General features: G+C 35.0%; 1 protein-coding gene across 1 annotated transcript in view; it reads right to left on the bottom strand.

Moving 5' to 3' along the window:
- LRP1B (LDL receptor related protein 1B) overlaps positions 1–23,325 on the bottom strand; it is a 1,972,098-nt gene that overhangs the window by 909,689 nt on the left and 1,039,084 nt on the right. The window contains exons 12-15 of the mRNA XM_068968462.1: positions 21,038–21,218; positions 14,029–14,248; positions 12,494–12,683; positions 4,955–5,077 (exon numbers count right to left, since the gene is read on the bottom strand). Of these exons, the coding sequence (XP_068824563.1) occupies positions 4,955–5,077; positions 12,494–12,683; positions 14,029–14,248; positions 21,038–21,218 (714 nt within the window). The remainder of the gene's footprint in view (positions 1–4,954; positions 5,078–12,493; positions 12,684–14,028; positions 14,249–21,037; positions 21,219–23,325) is intronic.

Raw genomic sequence — 23,325 nt, 5'->3', positions numbered from 1 at the left:
AGGAATCTCCACACTGTTCTCCATAGTGGTTGTACTAGTTTGCATTCCCACCAACAGTGTAAGAGGGTTCCCTTTTCTCCACACCCTCTCCAGCATTTATTGCTTGCAGATTTTTGGATTGCAGCCATTCTGACTGGTGTGAAGTGGTACCTCATTGTGGTTTTGATTTGCATTTCTCTGATAATGAGTGATGTTGAGCATCTTTTCATGTGTTTGCTAGCCATCCATATGTCTTCTTTGGAGAAATGTCTATTTAGTTCTTTGGCCCATTTTTTGATTGGGTCGTTTATTTTTCTGGAATTGAGCTGCATAAGTTGCTTGTATATTTTTGAGATTAGTTGTTTGTCAGTTGCTTCATTTGCTATTATTTTCTCCCATTCAGAAGGCTGTCTTTTCACCTTGCTTATATTTTCCTTTGTTGTGCAGAAGCTTTTAATTTTAATTAGAATTATTTTAGTTTTAAATCATATATTTGGACTTCAGTTCAGTGTTTGAATTCAATATATATGGTCCTGACCTTGGTTTAATAAGCTTTGGTGCCCAAGAACAAGATTCTATGTTTCTAATTTTGCTTTTCTTCTCTTCAACCCCATCGTGGTAATCTATTCTAAACTAGCTCTCATCTCCTCTCTCAATTGATGTTTTGCTGTTGACTATATCAAACTTCAGAGAAGGCGATGACACCGCACTCCAGTAATCTTGCCTGGAAAATCCCATGGACTTAGGAGCTTGGTAGGCTGCAGTCCATAGGGTCGCCAAGAGTTGGACATGACTGAGCAACTTCACTTTCACTTTTCACTTTGATGCATTGGAGAAGGAAATGGCAACCCACTCCAGTGTTCTTGCCTGGAGAATCCCAGGGATGGGGGAGCCTGGTGGGCTGCCTTCTATGGGGTCACCCAGAATCGGACATGACTGAAGCGACTTAGCAGCAGCATACCAAACTTATGATTACTTAGTAATAAAACCATTAGTCTAAGATAAAAAATATAGTACAATTTCCCAATTGTTCCTGTATGTTTCACATTAGGATATGTTTATTTGCTTAACAGATTTTTTTTTTTTTTTTGGCATTTTGGGAGTACACCATTTCTAACTATTCCTTGATTTGAATAGGGGAAGAGAAAAACCTAAAAGAAAAGTTTAAGTTGTAGTTTGCTGAATGACTCTGTGTAAGCTTGCCCATATAGGAAGGCAGTGTGAAAAATGCTGCTATGGTTTTTGAATTTTCTTCTTTAGATCATAGCAGGATGACCTTTCATTAGATGGAGTGGTCTTCTGAGCAGCCAACCTAAGTGGTACATAATCTTCTGTGAGTTCCTATGCACAGGAGACCATAAATATTCATCTGGATGAGGCTTCTAAACTTTTTACTGCCTTAAACTTTTTACTACACATTAGATTGCATATATCCTAGAACATAAGGCTTGTCACAGCTGAACAGATAAATGGCTGAGCCATAGCAGAGCACTGTTTGTGACAGAGGAATATATCTGGTGTTCCAGAAGGTGGAGAAGGTCACAGAGTACCACCGATATATAATTGTGCAATGCTATCCTTCGATGACCAATATTTTGGTCAAAGTTTAACTTGATTTCTTGGGTAAGGCATATTGGAAAATTCTGTTCTTTTTCTTTTTTTTCCAGGCCACAAACGAGGCATTTAAATAATTACTGTGCTATTGTCTCAATACTCTAGACCAAATTATTATGGCTATTTTGAAAAAAAAAATAGTGACTCTCATTTTTTTAGGAGCTTATCTTACTTTCTTGGTATTACTCATGTTCTCATTTATTAATTTTCTATGTTGTGATTTTCCCTACAAAATCATCAAGATAAATTTAAAAGAAATAAACTCACTTGATCAGTGATCGACTGGTTTTACATATGCTTCTATAGGGCAGTAAGTTCCCCGTTACACACTTTACCATCTGAGCCATTTTGCCAAAACCCAACTACACTACACCGGGTCTCATTTCTAATGTGAGGAGATTTGACCATGACACAGGAGGTTCACAAAAATGAAGAGCCCAGCCTACTCTCATTCTTAATTCCCTCCAGGCATGGCATTAGAATGCATCCTTAATCAACCATGTAGCATACCAATATTTTTCTGTTGGGTGAATGCCTTCTCTGGCACTGCTTTCTAGCACAAGTTCATTGAGAAACAACCATTGGTGTCTAATTCTGGCCTGACCAGCTGCCAATGGGTTTTTGTTCATTTGATGTCAGTTCAGTGAGGATGACTACAACCAGGAAGATATATCTCAGAGACTGCAACATGCATTTTTTGTTTTGCTACAGATTTATATTTAAAGCTGGTTAAAATGTTATTCCAGTTGAATAACAAGTCTGTAATCTGGCCTAAACTAAGTCAGAAGCCCAGAGACATGAACATTAAAGAGAGGCTAGTGACACACTGATACTTGTTTTGCCTTACAGTCTGCAACCATGAACTCCATGTATTCATGTCCTTTTGAACTTTAATTTCCTCATCTGCAAACTAAGGCTAAATTATCTTTATAAAAATTTTGCTACTAAATGAATAGAAACTGGAATAATTTATATAAACACACTTTAAGTTTTTTGCAATAAATTAGTTAGTGTAATAGTTCTCTTAATTTTCCATTACATTAGAAAAGAATCTAGATAAGTTTCATGCATTTGAAAAATCTAGTAAAATTTTAAACTTCCAATGCAATAACAAATTCTCAAATAAATACTCACCTGCTTTTATCATTTAACAGTGTTTAGTGTAACATCTCTAGATAAAAATACTAATTCTATCCCCTTTAATTGAATTGGGGTTACCTCATCCATGAATTATAAATATTAAAATACACCAATAGTCTCACAGAAATCTCCTTTAACTTTCACCATATGTATAGTCACATATAAACTATCATATCAAATCTCTTAACAGCAGCTAAATTACCAACATTATGCATAGTATTTCCTTACAAGCAAAAGTCACCTAATTTTTATTTATATGGAAATAACCCAGTGAATAAATCTTTCATATATCAATATCAATATAGGTACAGATATGCCAACACATAAGGAATCTGTAATTTTTAATGGGGCATAAGAATAAAGGAAATAGGGAAGCAAATAATACATAATATTATAATTTACACAATTAACATTAAAGAGCTAATTAGAAAATGTAAAGCTTAAAAAGTCATCTAGTTATTAGTACCTGATGTATACCCTTTCCTTCCAATTACCCATGATGAAAACAAAGATGAAAAATATAAACTCTTAAGTTACTGAGAAATCAGCCTCTTGATCATTTTATTGACACTATCTTTACTGAATTTTGACTTTTCTGCAAGACCAAGAAGATGAGATTTAGTATTCAATAAGAAGCCTAAGTTATTCCACTTGAAACTGAACAAGCTTATCTATCTTTAGGCAGAATGAAACTCCCTTTGTTCTTCCAGTACTGACAGTAAGGTCTGTGGCGACCATAAAAAGGAGACAGCGCAGTGCTACTTTTCATCTTTGAGAGGAATTCTCAGGATAGAGCAAAGGCAGGAATGGACCTGGTGAAGGTTCACAAAGGTTACTATCTTTGTATGTATGTGCCTCTGTGTGTGTGCATTTCATCTGTTCTAATGGCAAAGTCATCCAGCTAGAGTAGCAAAGAATCTCATTTTGTACCAGAAGAATAATCTTAAAAGGATCTATGCTAGAAATCAAAATGAGAAATATACACATGAATCATACCATTTATCCCAATAACTAAGATAAGATTTAATCTATCAGGCAACTGGACAGACTTTCTGCTGTTCAGAGCAATATTTAATACCTGTCTGTTCCCAAACTACAGGTCTTGGTAGATCTCTTCTCTTCTGATGTAAGAAAACAACAACCAAATAGAAATTACTTAATAATATCACTGAACAAATGGAGAGATACCATCTGATGAATCAAAGGCAGTACACCTTAGAGAACTATTTCCTACAGGCAGTGTCTTATATAGGCAATTTTTAAAATTCTATTAATAATGGGGGAAAAAAACCTTGCCCATGGTAAATTCATATTTGTATTCTGAAGTATATTAGATCAAAATATTCTCTAGTTATAAAGAACGTTTCTAGAATTTTGAAGACAAATTTTGTTTGGTCATTAAGTAGCAAGTATAATAAAGAAGATTTCAACTAACCTGCAACATCTTATTTCTTTTAAATAAAAATGTTGATTTCTAAAGCTATATCTATTCATAATGCCATTATTGAACAATAAACTACTAGGGCATTTTGATGTGGATCCTTATAACTATTATCATAGAAGTTATTATTATTTCTATTACTGATAATAATCATAGGTAATAGTTGTTGGATTCTTATACTGGATGATACACATTGAAATGCCCTAGTAGTTTATTGTTCAATAATGACATTATAGATAGATTTTTCATTTATATGCAGTTACAGTTACTGATGGTGAGGTTCCCTAACAATTTCAAGAAATATCTTCTTCTGTGGCATATAATTATTTTTAAATTTTACTAAGCTAGATGCTTCCCTGGTAGCTCAGCTGGTAGAGAATCCGCCTGCAATACAGGAGACCCTGGTCTGATTCCTGGAGGAGGGCATGGCAACCCTCTCCAGTATTCTTGCCTGGAGAATCCCCATGAACAGAAGAGCCTGGTGGGCTGCAGTCCATGAGGTTGCAAAGAGTCAGATACAACTGAGCGACTGAGCAAAGCACAGCACAGCACAAGACAGATGCTGCAATGCCAGGATACTCAGCTAAACTGCATTATCATTATTCATTTGTATATTAGACACTAATTCCTTCAATTATTCATAGTCTAAAAAGAATTATACCTGAGTTATTTCTGAATTTCTCTTTCCAAGTTTGATTTTAATTCCTTTGGTTTCATCTGCTATTTTTTTTGTCAAAAAGACACAAAGAAACCATGAGTGTAACATGAAAAGACACTTACATATGCAATTGGTCCCATTTTCATCTAAAAGTTGATTATCAGCACAGGCACATACTCGGCCTCCTGGGATGGCCAAGCACAGTGTACTACAGCCTCCATTATTGACTCGGCACATATTGTCACCTGCAAGAAGAGTGAAGAAAGTACGTCAGAGAACTCTTGATTCTGTGCAAAGTTAGCCAGTTGGGGTTCATGTTCTTTTTAGGGGATGTTTTGCAGGCATACAAATGTACACACATACATACCATGGACACATTCAAATAATCAGGATTCCTGTTGAATCATAAATGAAATCTAAAAAGGCTTGAAAATATATGATGCACTGGTACATAAAAGGAATTTACATGTTGCTTGGAAGATATAGGGGTCTGTGTGCAGACAGGCAACAGAAGAGAAAAAGACAGAGTGGACTAAATGGTGTCTGTCCAGGATAGATTCCTAGAAGAGGCCTTGTATATGCAAGTTTGAGTTCTTCAGAAAGTAGTCTATAGACAGGCATTATGGATGTGCTTTGGATTCCAAATAAACAGAAAGGGTTTCCCTGGGGGCTCAGATGGTAAAGAATCACCTGCAATGAAGAAGACCCAGGTTCAGTCCCTGGGTTGGGAAGATCCCCTGGAGAAAGGGAATGGCAATCCACTCCAGTATTCTTGCCTGGGAAATCCCATGGAGATGGAAGCCTTGTAGCCTACAATCCATGAGGTCAAAGAGTCGGACACAACTGAGTGACCAACACCAAACAGAAGGGCAAACACTGGGGAGGTGGGAGGGACTTTCCTTCCTCTTTTGCAAGGAGTACACTGGCATGTCAGTGCATTGAGGAAACAAGGAATGCAGGCTGGCTGTGAAGGCTTAAAAATGAGCAGCCTCACTGGCATCAGGAGAATGTACAATACACAAGGGTAAAGTGTTGTCCCAGGGAGGAAACAGCCGAGGCACTGAAGAGACATCTGATTGCTATCAGTAAAGCAGACTCGAAGGGAAATTCATAATGGTATTATTTATGAGCATTTGTGAGACACCCTTGGAGACTCAGATAAAACTGAGGTAAATTTTTGAAAAGGCTGGAGAATCTGTTCTATAAATATGTACATCAAAGTAAAATTTAGGTTGTCATCATTTTGACGCTATTCATTCCCACAAGTTGGAAAGGTGAGGAAGAAAGTCTCTTTTCTGAGATACATACATGTAGACCAGCAGCCCAGCTGGCAGTGTAAATGCCAGGATCATTTTACACTATGTATACACCTTGTATTTTCCAAGGTATCAATAAATAACATTTCAATTACATCAGAATATTTTACTCAAACATTAAAAATTAAGAGTTTTAATTACTGGGAGACATATAGTCAATAATATGATGAGTAAAACTGTATTGGCAGTTAAAGTTCAAGTGCCAAAAATGTGACAAAAGTGACAGACTAGGCCATTGTACTTTGGGCTTCAGGGGTGAGATGTGAAGAGCATTAATAAGTGAGCTAAAAAACTTGAAATATTGCTATATGCAATAAATATTTAACTCACTCCCATAGATTATCATTGTGTCCTCAGATCAGAAAAAAAATTAAAGTGTATAATTATTTTTTCTCATTATTCTGACAAGTAAATTTAATTTGCAATGTTTATAAAAATTAAATTATATATATATATATATATTTATATATATTTTTAAAAGCTAAGGAAATTAAGTTCAGTTCAGGTTTTTTTCAACAGGGAATAAAGGATATTTTTAAGCAACTTCCAGATTTAGTCATATTTATTCCAAGACAATGGAATAAACATATAATACTTCATAGGATGCTTAGGTGTTCTGTCTATATTATGCACATTTTGTACAGGATTAAACTACATAGTGAATATTTTAGTAACATAAAGAATCTGGAAAATGAGAATTAACTCAAAATATTTTAAGAAGTATATGAATAATTTACAGCAGTAAGAAAAGAAGAAAGTACTAAAAACAATATTAGGCTATATTTTCCTACCAAAAATATATGCTGAAAGTCAATACTCCTTAATTCAATAGCATGATTCATACTTACTATTGCCATTGAATATAAAATTTAAGTATTTAGAAATAAATTACTATATTCAAGATTTAAAGTATATTCATTTTCTGTGAGTACAATATATTAAAAGAGAGAAATTGCTATTTGTACAGTCATGATACAAATTCCAAATCTAAATTAATTTGAATAATTCTATATCTCATTAGAACTGCTTAGAATGTTTTTATTTTAGTTATATCCCAATGTTGTTTTTAATTTATCACTTAAACATATTCCAGATAGAATTTATATAATAGTCTGTACTGAAATGTTAATACCTTCCAAAAGTAGTCATATAGAAATATTTTTTTGAAAAGATGACTGACTACAAAGAGCAGAAAAATCTTTACACATAAATATCAATAAAAGTGTTCATTAACATATTGATAGCTTTCATTTTGAATATCTATAATTCATCATTCCCAGGGTTAGTTACCTTACATACACTGTCATTTTCATTTAAGTTTATAACACAATTATAAAAATAGGTTTCATCTCATTGTGCATGGAACTACTGATGATCTAAAGAAGTAAATGACTTCTCCAATATTTAGAAAAAATATATAAATAATAATTATAAAAGTATGGATTTAGAGCACAAATTATTATTTATTTTCAGGTAATAATACTAATATTCATATTATTTATTTTTTCATATATTTTCCAAATGAATAGAAATAATTTATATTAATCTAAAATTTATGCTCTTATACTCTAACTTGTTTATATATGACAAAATAAAATTAGACCAATAAGAGTCATAAAAATAACTGAAAACAATAAACTAAAATTCTAGATTAAGTCATTTAGGAAGTACTTTCAATAAAATGAAATATGCAAGGAAAACGAATGACGAATAGTTTTCTAAATGAAGTTTAAGGTAAGGTCTGTCTGGACCAAAAACATTGCCTTTTTTCCTCAATCTAATAATTAGGAGAAGTAGGAATCTTCTGCCCCTTACAGTGTCGGCCACAGACTGTGTAAGTGAATGAATGAAACTTCTAGTTAGCAAGTTGAATGACAGTAACAGTTATTTGTGTGTGTAGAAACAAGGTACAAGTATGTGGACAGATATGTTTGATAGACATAACTATCAAATAACACATAAGGTATCTTGTTTCTATGTGAGTAAGAATATACTTAATCTCTGCTACAAAATTTGCATTTTAAGGCAGACTAAAGATATATTTTTAAAGCTGTATATGATATACTAGTGCTTTGTAGTCTAAGATTGTTGAATCCTCAATTCTATAAACATGTAGTCCAGGGACTCTTTATATTAAAAAAAATTAATTGAATAAAAAAATAATGATAAAATTACAATGATTAAAAAAAAATGTCCCTTTCCCATATCTAAAAATATAGTAGCTATATAATTTTCATTAATTAAAATGGCTACATAAATGAATCACATAAAACTCTTTTGTGGTCAGATAAACTTGAATTTGAACCCTGTTTTCTGAGGAGAATGGCTACATTTGCCAGACTCTTGGATTTCTCATATGTATAATAGAAATGAATAGGACTTATATTAAATATCTTCTGTGAGATTTAAATAAGAATATTTAGCCCACTTACTGGTAGTTATAATCACAGATAATTATTAGTTAGTAAATTTCATAACCCCATCATGGAACACAGCCTTGTCAGGGTGAAGAGTATTGACCACTCCTCAGATAATTACTAGAGCCAGCAGGCTTTCAGAAGTAGAGAGAGGGGAATATCAATTCTGGACTCATTTTTAGTGCCTTTAGGATGTGAAACTTCTTAGTCAAGGAGCACCAGTTAGAACTAGACATGGAATAATTGACTGGTTCAAAATTGAGAAAGGAGTATGACAAGGTTATATACTGTCAGCTGCCATTTAACTGATATTCCGAGCAGTACATCACAGAAAATGCCCAACTAGATGAATCACAAGTTGGAATCAAGATTTCTGGGAGAAATATCAACGACCTTAGACAGGCAAATGATACCTTTCTAATGGCAGAAAGTGAAGAGGAACTAATGAGCCTCTTGATGAGGGTGAAAGAGGAGAGTAAACAATTTGGCTTAAAACTCAACATTCAAAAAACTAAATCATGGCATCTGGTCCCATCTGTGACTGAAGCCATGAAATTAAAAGACACTTACTCCTTAGAAGGAAAGCTATATCTAACCTAATAGCATATTAAAAAGCAGAGACATTGCTTTGCCAACAAAGGTCCATCTAGTCAAGGCTATGGTTTTTCCAGTGGTCATGTATGGATGTGAGAGTTGGAATATAAAGAAAGCTGAGCACCAAAGAATTGATGCTTTTGAACTGTGATATTGGAGAAGACTCTTGAGAGTCCCTTGGACAGCAAGGAGATCCAACCAGTCCATACTAAAGGAGATCAGTTCTAATTGTTCATTGGAAGGACTGATGTTGAAGCTGAAACTCCAATACTTTGGCCACCTGATGCAAAGAGCTGACTCATTTGAAAAGACCCTGATGCTGGGAAAGATTGAGGGCAGGAGGAGAAGGGGATGACAGAGGATGAGATGGTTGGATGGCATCACCGACTCAATGGACATGCATTTGTGTAAACTCTGGGAGTGGGTGATAGATGGTGAAGCCTGGTATGCTGCAGTCCATGGGGTCGCAAAGAGTCAGACACGACTGAATGACAGAACTAAACTGAACTTTATGGCAAACAGAAGGGGAAAAAGTGGAAGTGGTAACAGATTTTAGTTTCTTGGCCTCCAAAATCATTCTGGACAGTGACTTGTAGCCATGAAAGTAAAGATAGTCGAAGCTATACTTTTTCCAGTAGTCATGTATGGATGTGAGAGCTGAACCATAAAGAAGACTGAGCACTGAAGAATGGATGGTTTCAAATTTTGATGTTGGAGAAGACTGTTGAGCTTCCCTTGGACTGCAAGGAGGTCAAATCAATCAATCCTAAAGGAAATCAACCCTGAATATTCTTTGGAAGGACTGTTGCTGAAGCTCCAATACTTTGGCCACCTGATGTGCAGAGCCAACTCATTGAAAAAGTCTCTGATGCTGGGAAAGATTGAGGGCATGAGAAGGGAGCAGCAGAGGATGAGATAGTTAGATAGCATCACTGACTCCATCAATGGCCATGAATTTGAGCAAACTCTGGGAGATAGTAGGGCTTCCCAGGTGGCATGGTGGTAAAGAATCTGCCTGTCAGTGCAGAAGATGCAAGAGACATGGGTTCAGTCCCTGGATTGGGAAAATCCCCTGTAGTAGGAAATGGAACCTATTTCAGTATTCTTGCCTGGAAAATTCCAAGGACAGAAGAGCTTGGTGGGCTACAGTCTAAACTGTTAGAAATAATCAAATGTGACTTAATGACTAAACAAAAACAAATTTCATATATTTATCATAGAAGCTGATCTAAGACTTTTAATTTGATATGGGAAATTATTCATCAACATTTTTAAGAATATTGTCCTTATGTAATGATGTCATTCTCTATGCAGGAAATATAAGTGCACTTCTGAAACAAGATAATAAAAAGCTAAAAAAGTGTTTGCTGCTAAGTCACTTCAGTCGTGTCCGACTCTGTGCAACCCCATAGATGGCAGCCCACCAGGCTCCCCCATCCCTGGGATTCTCCAGGCAAGAACACTGGAGTGGGTTGCCATTTCCCTCTCCAATGCATGAAAGCGAAAAGTGAAAGTGAAGTCACTCAGTCATGTCCGACCCTCAGCAATCCCATGGACTGCAGCCTTCCAGGCTCCTCCGTCCATGGGATTTTCCAGGCAAGAGTACTGGAGTGGGGTGCCATCGCCTATACTTACAATGAATTAGTTTAGGAGAGGGTTATAAAATTGTTCTAGATAGCTAATGTAAATGAAAACGAAAGAAAGCTTTTCAATTAAATAAAAAGAAACAATTTGATATGATAAAAAACATTTTGACCATAAGCCCCTAAAAATTACTTACAAATTAATTCCTAAATGTAACTTTCTGTTTAGTATGACTATATATCTATTGTTCTGAAATTAACTGGCATATTACCAAGTAATTTAATAATAGTTTTTCCTGATTACTAATTTTCTAACACCAAGTCTAAGAGTTTGGTTATGGCATTGATAGCATTCCTAAATATTTTTCATGGTATTCCTGTGGTTGTGTGTGTGTGTGATATTAGCTATCATCTATGTATTTCTATGCATGTACTCATAGGCATATATATGAATAATATATATAAATATACTCTATACTATAAATATAAGCTTTTTATTCTTTTATATAAGCTACATGGAACAATTTTATAACCCTCTCTTTAAATACCTCATAGTATATACAGTCATATACTGTAGAAAAACAAGGTACAAAGCTATATAAGATCAGCTTATTTTCTTCCACGAAGAATTAATGATATGTACGACTTGGTTTTCTACTCAATTACAAGTTTACTTTCAAAAAAGTCTGTCAAGAGCATTTAATCAAAATTTATATGCCACTGATTATTATGTTTCTAAATATTTATTGATATTTAACATTCAAAGATGCAAAGATAAATCCCACAAAAAGAAAAATGTAACATAATAACATGTTTGCATTTGAATACCAGAGAGCATTTTGTTTCATAATCTGACCACTTTAATCAATATAGAGAAAGGTAGCAAACATTTAGATTCAAAGTAGGTTATCTAATTTCAATGTGTATTGACCAAAAAAGATGTTGACCAGGCATCATTTCCACATTCTATTGTCTGCTCTGGATAGAAAACTCAAACTATTGATTATTTCTCCTAAGTTAATGAAAAATAATCAATCTGGCTGAACACATATTCTCAATAAGACAACACCCTGAGTCATACAGCAAATTCCCACTGGCTATTATTTTACATATGGTAATGTATATGTTTAAACATTACTCTGTTACCTAAATTCAGAGTAATTCTGTTTGTGGATAGCCTAATAAATATTAATAACTCATGCAGATTAAAAAAATATAAAAATTTTATCTGATTTAATAAGACATGAATATCAGAGTAGATTATTTCACTTTTATAACATCTATAACAATTTAATATACCTCAAATGTATATGAATTGATCAGATAATATACTAAGATATTTTTAAAAATACTATTATCCTTATATTGTACATATATATATTTTAACATTTTCCCATAATGTTGCTTCCACACTGAAAGTTTTTCCACTTCTCACAATACTGACTCTGAAAACACTGAGGATTTTTACTTTAAATAACAGCCTTTTCCAGTAGAAATGACATGAAAAAGGAAGTATCTGGAAAAAACCTTGAACTTCACTCTAATAGAATTCCCAGAGTTACTCACTCAGGATATTTTGAACAATAAATAATATATTTTTATGGTAACAAAAGCTAAGATTTGATTGACTTCAGAGTGACTAGACACCTTTTATCATAAAACTTTAGCAACACTGTCAAAATCTTTATGCAACCTCTGTGAAGTACTATTATATGTAAAACTCAGATGCAGTTTTATATGGTTTTTAATACCTTGTTGCTTTCGTGGATCATAAATCTGAAGCCCAAACAGGGGTGGTCTTTCACGCCTCAGTAATGTTACCTCATTAGTTATCAAATCTAGTTGAAAAATGGAACCATTCATATAATCAGTCCAGAACACATAATTCCCATGATGTGACAGTCCAAAAGGATGGTTCAACTCTTTCCCACTGTAAACAATCTGTAAAATATAAACACATTGTGAAAAATCAGAAATGACCTTTAGAAACATAACCAAATATTTAGAAAGAATACTCAAATAAGTAGAACAATGATCTAACTAAAAACTTTTCTCTCAGTATATCTGAAAAGTGAATTTCACAATGTGAGCATATTTTCCTGTTTTTAGGACATGTTATTTGAAGGAGACCATTTACATTGCATCCATTTCAATTCTCTCATACACAAAATTATACATATGGTCAATAAATACAAACAATAAAAGAACTTTGGCTGATACTCTTCCCTATCTCTTTTTCTTATCACGTTTCAATAAGATATTCTGGGATAGAAATTGATCTGAGTAATTAGTGGCATTATGTATCTTGCAATATTGCTCATCCAATAGCCAAGGGATACAATATGGTCTTATAACACCGGAAGTGGATGGAATGTATTGATTTAATACTTCTTAAGTCTGTAACATTAGGTTAAATGCAAATCAGTCTTACTTACTTATTTAAATATTTACTTATTTAAAGCATTGTTAGAGTTAACCAAGGATTGAAATAGTCTTAACTGATTAATGCACTACATTTCTCAAACAGAATCTTTAGTAGATAGGCTTGGTCAATTGTGCAAATACCCTTTCAAAAAAAAGAAGGAAGTATATTGTTAAAGGAAACATTTTGGTAATTTCTCATATTCCATCTTCTTACTGTTTAACTAAATATTGAAGCCATTCATAAGGCTATATGTGCTGAGGTGACTGACTATAGGAGAGAATATAGAGGTGATATTTTTCCAATGTTGCCTGTCTCACACAGTCAATGGCATCATCAATTTCACAGAATTATTTCAAAATCATTTTGCAATGATTCTACCAAACGAGGTAAGAAGATGTTGATATTTATTCACATCCATGGGCTTGAAATTCAGTCTACTCTTGTATTTCAATTCCAATGTTATGAAGTTCTTTATCTGAGTAAGTGAATTATAATAACTTTGTCAAAATACTTAGGTTAAATTTCAGCTCCAAACACTTGAAGATATTTGAACCAAATTGAGTTGGTTTGCCCTAGCAAACATCAATACTGTAGAAATGCCATTTTCAAACAGCTCTGATATCCTAAGAGATTCTTTTAGAAATCCCACAAATCCTGGCATACCACAGTGAGCTGGGCCCAGTCTCCCGGAGGCAAGTGCCAGCTGCACTGCTTAATGCTCAGCCTCCTTCAGCCACCCCACAGAGACTACTGGCAGCTACCTCAGAGGGGTAAAAATAAACTTGAAAGTATTTTTAACACAACACAACAGGGCTCTGCGAAAGAAGCCTGTGGGTTAAAACAGCAGCATTTGTCTTTTACCTTCCTGTGAGTTCCATTCAAAAATACTTTCTCAATATGATCATAATAGGCATCACACCAGTATAACGTGTGGGTGTGAAAGTCCAGAGTTAAACCGTTTGGCCACAGCATCTTTGAAGTCACAAAAATCTGCCGATTGAAGCCATCCATCCAGGCCTTCTCGATCCTTCCCACGCTGTCATCTATTTCATCTTCCTCCCAGTCTGTCCAATACATCCAGCTAAGACAAAAACCAGAGTGCATGTGTGTTATTTCAATCAGCCGCCAGTATAGTGGGATGCTACCTCAGGTTTGACAGCTCCACAGAAATTGATTACATCCTGATTTTTTCTCCTATCTAAATGCTTATCTGCCCAAAGCGGGAAGTAGCTATGAAATACTCAGGGAAGTTAAGATTGGTGCAGTGGGTTGGGATGGGGGATGGGGGAGGCACAAATGGGAGGGGACACACACACACATATACAGTTGTGACTGATTCCTGTTGTTGTTGTAAGGCCCAACACCACTGTAAAGCAATCATCCTTCAATTAAAAATTAAACAAAAATTGTGAAGTAAAGCCAGTCCAAGTAGACACATTTCAGAAAACCCACAAGCCCTACTATTATACTTACTAGACCTGTTTATTCATTAACCTATCAGTAAGTGCCAAATATTGATTCCTTTTTTTTTTTTTTCTTTGGTGTTGATACCAAGATTGTGAAATGATTCTTGAGGCATTGCTATTTTTAAAAGTCCACTTATAAAACATATAATCAATTATATGATTAAATAGTAGATTGACTGGCATGAGAATGATAGCACACTTAATGACCTACTCCAGACATTATTTAAGCCCAGATAAATTTTTTTTTTTTTTTTTAAGACAAGCAGTTGGATTGTCTTAGTTCTAAAGGACACAGGCATACTGGGTTTGTTTGGCCAGGTCTAATTTGTCTTCCTGATGCAAATTATCTATGCTTTATTGCTGCTTATCATTACCCCCCAAACCCACAGAAGATGATTGAGCTGCACATAAGTTTAATAACAGCAGGTTGGCTGACCTTGAGAGTTTGAGCTTTAATTTCTATCTCAAACAAAAGCATCTGCCTTTAAAAACAAATCTTTTGTGTAAGCTATAACAGTGGGAGAAGGGGTTTTGAGCTAATGTTCCAACTGCCTCATGAATAAGGTTAAAACCCTCCACATGTGTTGTATTCTTGGGGGTCGTGTGAAAGTTCCTGAGTTACTAATTAAAGTGTAGGGTTTAATTCTGTCATCTTATATACAACTTTATAAAGCTTCAAAGCTTTTCTAAGCTGCTAACCTTGGAAGTGCCCTTATTAAATACCTTTGCCTCTCACATGTTCTGGATTTTAAAGAATTTCTGAGGTAATTTCAGACAAATCTGTGTTCATGACTAAAAATCTTACTGTGATCAAAGCAAGCAGACTGGGGACAGCTAAGGATATAACACACCATTCACTTGTTTATGTCAATTAAACTCTTTTTAAATTCTCTTAACAGTTTATAATTATGCTGATATTCCTTTTTAGACCTGAGGAAATATATTTAGATTGGTGACTTTAGCAAGTCAAAATACATTCTAATCATAGAAAAAAACATGGCATTATGCTTAGCTTGTATCATGCCTGTTGAAGTGGCTTTATTACTGGGACAGATTAGGAATAAACAGAAGATTCATTTGCTCTAATCCAGTACTAGTTAGGTAAAACTACTTAACTTCAACTATATAAATCAACTATGTAAAAGAAGTAGAAAACTTTTTCATCTGTATTGATATCTTTCATGAAATTTTAAACAGTTAATCATAACCCAAATCACACATATATGAGTGTGCAAACATACACATAAACACACACACACACACGCACACAAGATAATTCTCGATAGCCTGGTGGTGGTGGTTTAGTCGCTAAGTCGTGTCTGATTCTTGTGACCCCATGAACTGTAGCCTGCCAGGCTCCTCAGTCCATGAAGATTTTCTAGGCAAGAACACTGGATTGGGTAGCCATTTCCTTCTCTGACCCAGGGAGCAAACCCTTTTCTCTTGCATGGCAGGTGGATTCTTTACTTACTGACCTATGAGGGAAGCCTAACATATTTTATATTGAATTACTATTTGAAAAACAGAATTTTTTGTGATACAATCCATTACCTGAGGTTATTTTTAATCAAACAAAATATAAGAAAAACAAAACTTAAATAAGTGACGCCTGTCTGACAAAAATGGGTCCTCCTCGCTGGCTCAAGGGTAAAAGAATTCACCAGCAATGCAGGAGATGCAGGAAACGTGGGTTTGATGGCTGGCTCAGGAAGATCCCCTGAAGAAGGAGTGACAACCCACTCCAGTATTCTTGCCTGGAGAATCCGTGGACTGAGGGGCATTGCAGGCTACAGTCTATACGGTCACAAAGAGTCAGACATGACTGAAGGGACTTGAGCACACACTCAACACATCTGACAGAAACTAGATATGTGATCATTACTTCCCCATTTCATTATCTGATTAAAAGTTATATTGTGAAGCCATAGAATCATTATCAAAGACGATCGTTCAAAAACACACAAAAGAGAAAAACCTATAAAATAAGCCATGCCCCTCCTCCAGGGGATCTTCCCAACCCAGGGATCGAACCCAGGTCTCCCACATCGCAGGTGGATTCTTTACTGTCTGAGGAACCAGGGAAGCCCATAAAATAAGCAGGAGCTAACAAATATTTTTATAGGTGGGACTTGAGGTATCCCTCAAGTAAAAATTAGGTTAAGCTGTCCTTTCTTATTACAAGAAAGAATACACCTCTATTTTTCAAGACCTGGTCAAATGCAGTTTCTTAATGAAGTCTATCCCTAGCTTTTCTCTCAAAATTAGCCCTTTTTTCTGTTTCCCAGTGACAGTTCTCATCTTATAGAATTTATAGCATTTATACCTTGTATTGATTTTGATGGTGTTGCATGTCTGATAATTCTATTTTTAAAAATTCATATTTATACTCTATAACATTAAACTTGGTTTTGTTGCTATTAATCATGTCTCCAACTTAAATTGTATTATCTGATGATCAATCCCCCAAAATTTTAAATCTATAAGATTTTCAGTCATGGAATTAAAATAAATTTTACTGTTTTAAAACTTGATTGAGTTGATGAGATAATATCTAGCTTTCAACTAGAGGATGTGGTACTCTTACTTAAGACAGGGTTATGGAAAATCCTGACCGGAGGGATATATGCATTGTTTTCATTTATCTTTCCTTGGAGACAATGTTTTGAGAAATCAGAATTGGAGTTATAAGTTTCTAAGTTATTGGTGTTATGAAATGTGAAATGTTTGGAAGAGGGGGAGTTAATCTGGAGCTATCACCTTGAGGAACAGTCCGTCATAATTAATTCCTCCCATTTTGACAACTGTTGAGCCCTGCCAATCCTATTCTTTCACTGTCTCCTGTCTAAATGCTCACATTTCTATTGCTATTACAAATGCTACCATCTGTCTTTCATCACTTTTCAAAGGGAACTCCCCATGGGTTGTTTCTCATAGAGCTGTCATATGCCTTTCACTTGTCTTCCTAAATCATGAATTGAAAAAAAAAATGTGATTTTTATTCTCAAAACCTTCTAATTATTTTGTTGTCAGCAAAATAAGTTAAAGCTTTTAATTACAACATTGAAGATTTCTGCATAGTTCTAGTCTCACTTTCTGCTATATTCCTTCACATGTCCCCAGTTCTAATCTTAACGAACTCATCTCACCTCAAAATCACCACTAACTCCCCCTGCTTCCAAACAAGTACTCATATTGCCCCTCAGAGTACAGTGACTAACCTATGACCCCAAACTCTAAGCTCTTGAGGAAATTCATTTGGAAATCCTACCCATCCTCTAAAGTTCAATTCTGAACTTTAAAACTTCAAAAATCTATTAAAATCTCGGTAAATTCCCAAAGAGTATGCATTTAATTCTATTTGAATTTATAGATAAATTGTGTGCTCTGTGTGTGTGTGTATCTGGGGCGGGTGTGTGTGTGTGTGTGTTTACACCAAGCACACCGCTTTATAACATCCTTGAAGACATTTATTACCTTACTGATTTCTATTTATCTATACAGTAGTTACTTAATAGTGTATTTTATTAAACAAATAAATGAATGAACCCTTTACTAATTCTATAATTGGTTCAGAAGCTTTTGATAAGAACATAGCTCTGAACAGAGTAATTTTTTTAATAGGCTATTATGGCAGAGAATATCTGTGATGCTTTCTTGTGTACCACTGCAAAAGGTATTATGGTAGAAAAAATAGGACTAAATCAGCTTTTTTCTGAAAATGTTTTGCTTAAAATTATATTATGCTATTTAAAATAGAGCTTTTCAAACTTAAATCACATCTTCATAAAAAAAAAAAAACTTATATTAGGGTCAAGCAATTATTTGGATACAAATTCAGATGGTCCTATTTCTACTTGTCTTCCAATCCATTCACCACAGAATAGTAAGAGTAGTTTGCTTTTTTAATATAAATTGATGATATCACAACTCTGTTTTACACTTGCACTGAAGAACAAAGTTCTCATCATGGTACACAAGGCCCTGGTTTCTTTACAATTGTTATCTTCAGTCACTTTCCCAGTTGCCATCTACAACCAGCCCCACTGTCTTCATTGCAGTTCCTCTAACCACTGAAAATCTTCAATTGCACCATTTTCTTGATCTGAACTCTTTCCTCATGGCTTGTTCCTTCTCTAAACAAAGTTTCAACTTAAATAATGGCACCGTAAAGAGGCTTTTCAGCAAACCTATTGAAACAATTTTCTGTTAGCCTCCTTCACCTTAACATGCTTATTTGACTCCATTTCTTGGTCTCTAGTGAAGTGAAAGTGAAGTGAAAGTCATTCAGTTGTGTCTGATTCTTTGCGACCCCATGGACTATACAGTCCATGGAATTCTCCAGGCCAGAATACTGGAGTGGGTAGCCTTTCCCTTCTCCAGAGGATCTTCCCAACCCAGGGATCGAACCCCAGTCTCCTGCATTGCAGGGGGATTCTTTACCGGCTGAGCCACAGGGGAAGCCCTGGGTCTCTAGAAATTACATTAATTGTCCATTTGGTACTTACTTACCGTTGCAGCTCCCCATTCCCTAGTTTGCAGATAACACAAAATGCTTCATGAGGGCTAAGACTATGCCTGTTTTGTTACCTACTGTAGTTCTAGAGCAGCACTCTGAGCGTAGTATATTTTTACAGGAAAAATGTGTGTATACACATAAACACGTGTATACATGTATACATACATAGATATATACGTGCTCATGTCTGTTTTTAGGTTGGTGTATGATAGCAGTATTCTATTTAAAAATCTGTCTGATGGGAGAAGGAGGAGACTCACTCTTTTCAGCATTAGAGGCAAACATAGGATTAGCTGGCAGAGAGGATCTACAAGGATGCGGAAATTGACTTAATGAAAAGGAAAAATGTCATATCAGATTCGTCCCTAAATGTTTTGAATCATGTGTTTACATGCTGTAGGTTTCAAATCTAAACTGGATGCTTGCCTCTTAGGAAAGTTTAAAATGGATTCCTGAATCTGAAGAAAGAGATAGGACTAGGGACATGAATTTCCTTCCAAATCATCTGGTTCCATAACCTCCGCTCAGTGTCATTTCCCTGAGTACCTGAAAAAGCCTTTAATTCTATTGGAAAATATTTTCCTCTAACATAATACTGAGAAAGAAGACTTTGTTTTAAGATATATTTGAAACATCTTGCCTCAAGGAAATTTCGAAAATGTGGAATAAATATTTTCTTTTAATATTAGGATTGCCTCGGCTTAAGGTCAGAGAGATGACTTGCTTTAAGAGTCAGGGAACAAAATAGAAATTTAAAGAATCCACACATAAAACCACTGAAATTACTTTATAATTATGCCTTACAAAAATCAGTGAGTTCACCTGCTGCTTAGGTCAGCCTAGAAAGAAGCACCCTGATTGTATCTGGAGCTATTCCCAACACAATTTTAGGAACAGAAATGTGGTGATCTCAATTACAAGTGAGTCATGTGCTTCCTAGTCAATTATTTTTTGTATATATATGATACAGTATAAAAAATAAATTTTGTGATCCTATTCTGAAACACTGAAATACAAGCTATGAAGGGGATAAAAACCACAGACAAAAACTGAACATGTAAAATATGCATACAACTCATTTCTTTCTGAGATTCTATTAGGAATTTTCACTTTTTTTCAATATTTTCATACATACAGTATTATTTATATTCAGGTTAGCTCTGAGCAAAAATATAAGGAAAATACATTCCCATGAATAGCACAAAATAATCCATCCTAAAGAAAGTAGCACCTACTATTTTAAAATGATGTCACTATGTGGAAACTGGTATATCTAAAATTACATGATTCCCAATCTAGACTAATCAAGAGTAGTGCAGTAAAGTGGTTTTGAATAAAGTCTTGTTTTAAATATTTATACAGTTTCTTAATAATCAAAAACTTTTGGCAGATTTGTTACCAATTTATCTGCAAAAGAACAAGAATAGCAACTAATTCAGAGGATTATTATAGGGGATCATGGACAGAGCACAGTAACCTATTTAATACAATGCCTGATCCTTAGTAAATGAACAATAACAAAAAGTTGCTATTTTCTAAATACATTACGTTTCAATAGCCTTTAATTAAAAGTTAAATCAATTGATTTGTTGGTTTGAATTATTTATCTTGGTGCCAGTCCATCTAAAATGGAGAATGATGGTGCTTGTCTGAATAAATCAAGTAAATTTATTCTTTATACAAATAATCTATATCAGTTCAATGTATTTTGGTAAGTTTACTTAGCATATTCTCTAGGAGAGGAAATCATTAAATGAGTAACTTTTCTTAATCAGGTCATTGATATGTGAATGCACATTTGGAATAAAACTTACTTCTTTTAGGTATGCAAAAACCAAATTTATCTAGAATCATTTTCTTTATATAAAGCTAATCAAACATCTCATACCCGCTAACAGGATCCACCACAATCCCTCTGGGGTGGGACATTTCTCCCTCTAAGAGAGTCTTCCGACTCTGAGAAGCCTTTTCTAGCCTGGCCACATTAATGGTCTTCCTATGGCCATCGTTTGTCCAGTACAGGTTATTTCCTATCCAGTCCACAGCAATGCCCTCCACATTATCCAGATCTGCAAAAAAACAAAAACAAGAAAGGAACATATTTTATATTAGTGTTCACTATTTATGTTCTACTTAATGAAAAATTTAATTGTAAAAGGAATATATTCTGATCCATAAATTCTTCTAGAGTCAGACTTTTGCCAATATCATCCCATAGAACAGATTTCACTTTTGTTTTGAACATCATTATGTGAATAACAGGCCCTTTCTTGAGATATTTTAATTGAAACAGTGATCTGCCAAAAATATAGGAAAATAGATGATGAGAGATAAGAGGGTGAAAATGAGTCTTCAGAATAAAAATATAGTTTTATAGGCTGTTCAGAAGTAAAATGTCAGGTAGCATGATCAAATAGCATGTTCAAAAGTAAGCAGGTTTAAACATGTAATATACAATGTGAATAACCAAAACAATGCAAATGCCTTTTTGCCAAGAGATGAAGAGGTTCAGTGGAAGAATACCCCTGAAAGCCCAGAAAAGGTTGTCTCCATGGAACAACAGGAAGAGTGAACTCAAAGAAGTGTTAAAATATTTCTGTATATTCCAGACTGATTTTGAAAAAGGACAACATCACTGGCTCCTATAAGAGACAAGCACTGATAATTTAAAGGAATACTCTAAACATACAATCATATGAACTCCTCTAATTCAAATCTTTATAAAAAGGTAAACTCCGGTGCTTATAAATGAAGGTTGACAGTCTATTATCACACAATAGCAGTAGAATAGATCCCCAATGTAGAGATTTTTATAACTACTCTCTTTCTATGGTCTGTTACTCACTTCCAAATTGTACACATCATAAATATAACTCTGTTCCTCTGGCAGAAAAAATTACCATGAAATCCTCCTCTTCTTTAAAACCCAAGAAACCATTGTCTCTTTTCCTTCTGGTGTGAGATGAAGAACTGGCACTTACTGGACACAACAGGTAGGAGTTTACAAAGACAGAGATGAGCATTCACACACTCCTGGGAAATCTACATGACCGTTCAGTTCAGTTGCTCAGTCATATCTGACTCTTTGTGACCCCATGGACTGCAGCACACCAGGCTTCCCTGTCCATCACCGTCTCCCGGATCTTACTCAAACTCAAGTCCATTGAGTAGGTGATGCCATCCAACCATATCATCTTCTGTCCTCCCATTCTCTTCCTGCCTTCAATCTTCCGCAGCATCAGGGTCTTTTCAAATAAGTCAGCTCTTCATATCAGGTGTTCAAAGTATTGGAATTTCAGCTTCAGCATCAGTCCTTCCAGTGAATATTCAGGACTGAATTCCTTTAGGATGGACTGGTTGGATCTCCTTGCAGTCCAAGGGACTCTCAAGAATCTTCCCCAACACCACAGTTCAAAAGCATCAATGCTTCAGCACTCAGCTGTCTTTATAGTCCAGCTCACACATCCGTACCTGACTACTGGAAAACCATAGTCTTTACTAGATGGACCTTTGTTGGCAAAGTAATGTCTCTGCTTCTTAATATGCTGTCTAGGTTAGTCACAACTTTCCTTCCAAGGAGCAAGCGTCTTTTAATTTCATGGCCACAATCACCCACTTGACTTTGCATTCCAGAATGTCTGGCTCTAGGTTGGTGATCACACCTTCAGGATTATCTGGGTCATGAAGATCTTTTTTGTATAGTTCTTCTGTGTATTCTTGCCACCTCTTCTTAATATCTTTTGCTTCTCTTAGATCCATACCTTTTCTACCCTTTATTGTGCCCATCTACATGACACTCCCCCATATATATAGATGTCATAAATATTGACTGTTATCATATTCTTTAATCATGGCCTTCTGGCCTTGGGAAAAATAAAATTTTCTTTTGTGACCCTTTTTGCTAATTAGTATGAGCTCTAGCTCAGGATACAAGGTGTGATTTGATCTAACTGAAAATCTCATTAGAGTGATTCAGATTTGTTCTCAATTTCACTAAGCTATCTGCTTCATTACCAACCAATATGAGTAATTTGCACAGGTTAATTGTGCCTATGCTTAGAAAAAAGTTTAATTTTGCCTTTGCTTTATTGATGCTTAATTCTTCTGAGCACTTTCTTGCTCTAGCATAATGGAAAAGAATAGCTGGTTACTCTTTTCTATTTATCATAGTCTGTG

The sequence above is a fragment of the Capricornis sumatraensis genome, chromosome 3 (genome assembly GCF_032405125.1).
Source record: "Capricornis sumatraensis isolate serow.1 chromosome 3, serow.2, whole genome shotgun sequence".
In the NCBI taxonomy this organism is placed as follows: domain Eukaryota; kingdom Metazoa; phylum Chordata; class Mammalia; order Artiodactyla; family Bovidae; genus Capricornis; species Capricornis sumatraensis.
Note: the sequence above shows the minus strand (reverse complement) of the source record. Positions and strands in the feature narration are given on the sequence as shown.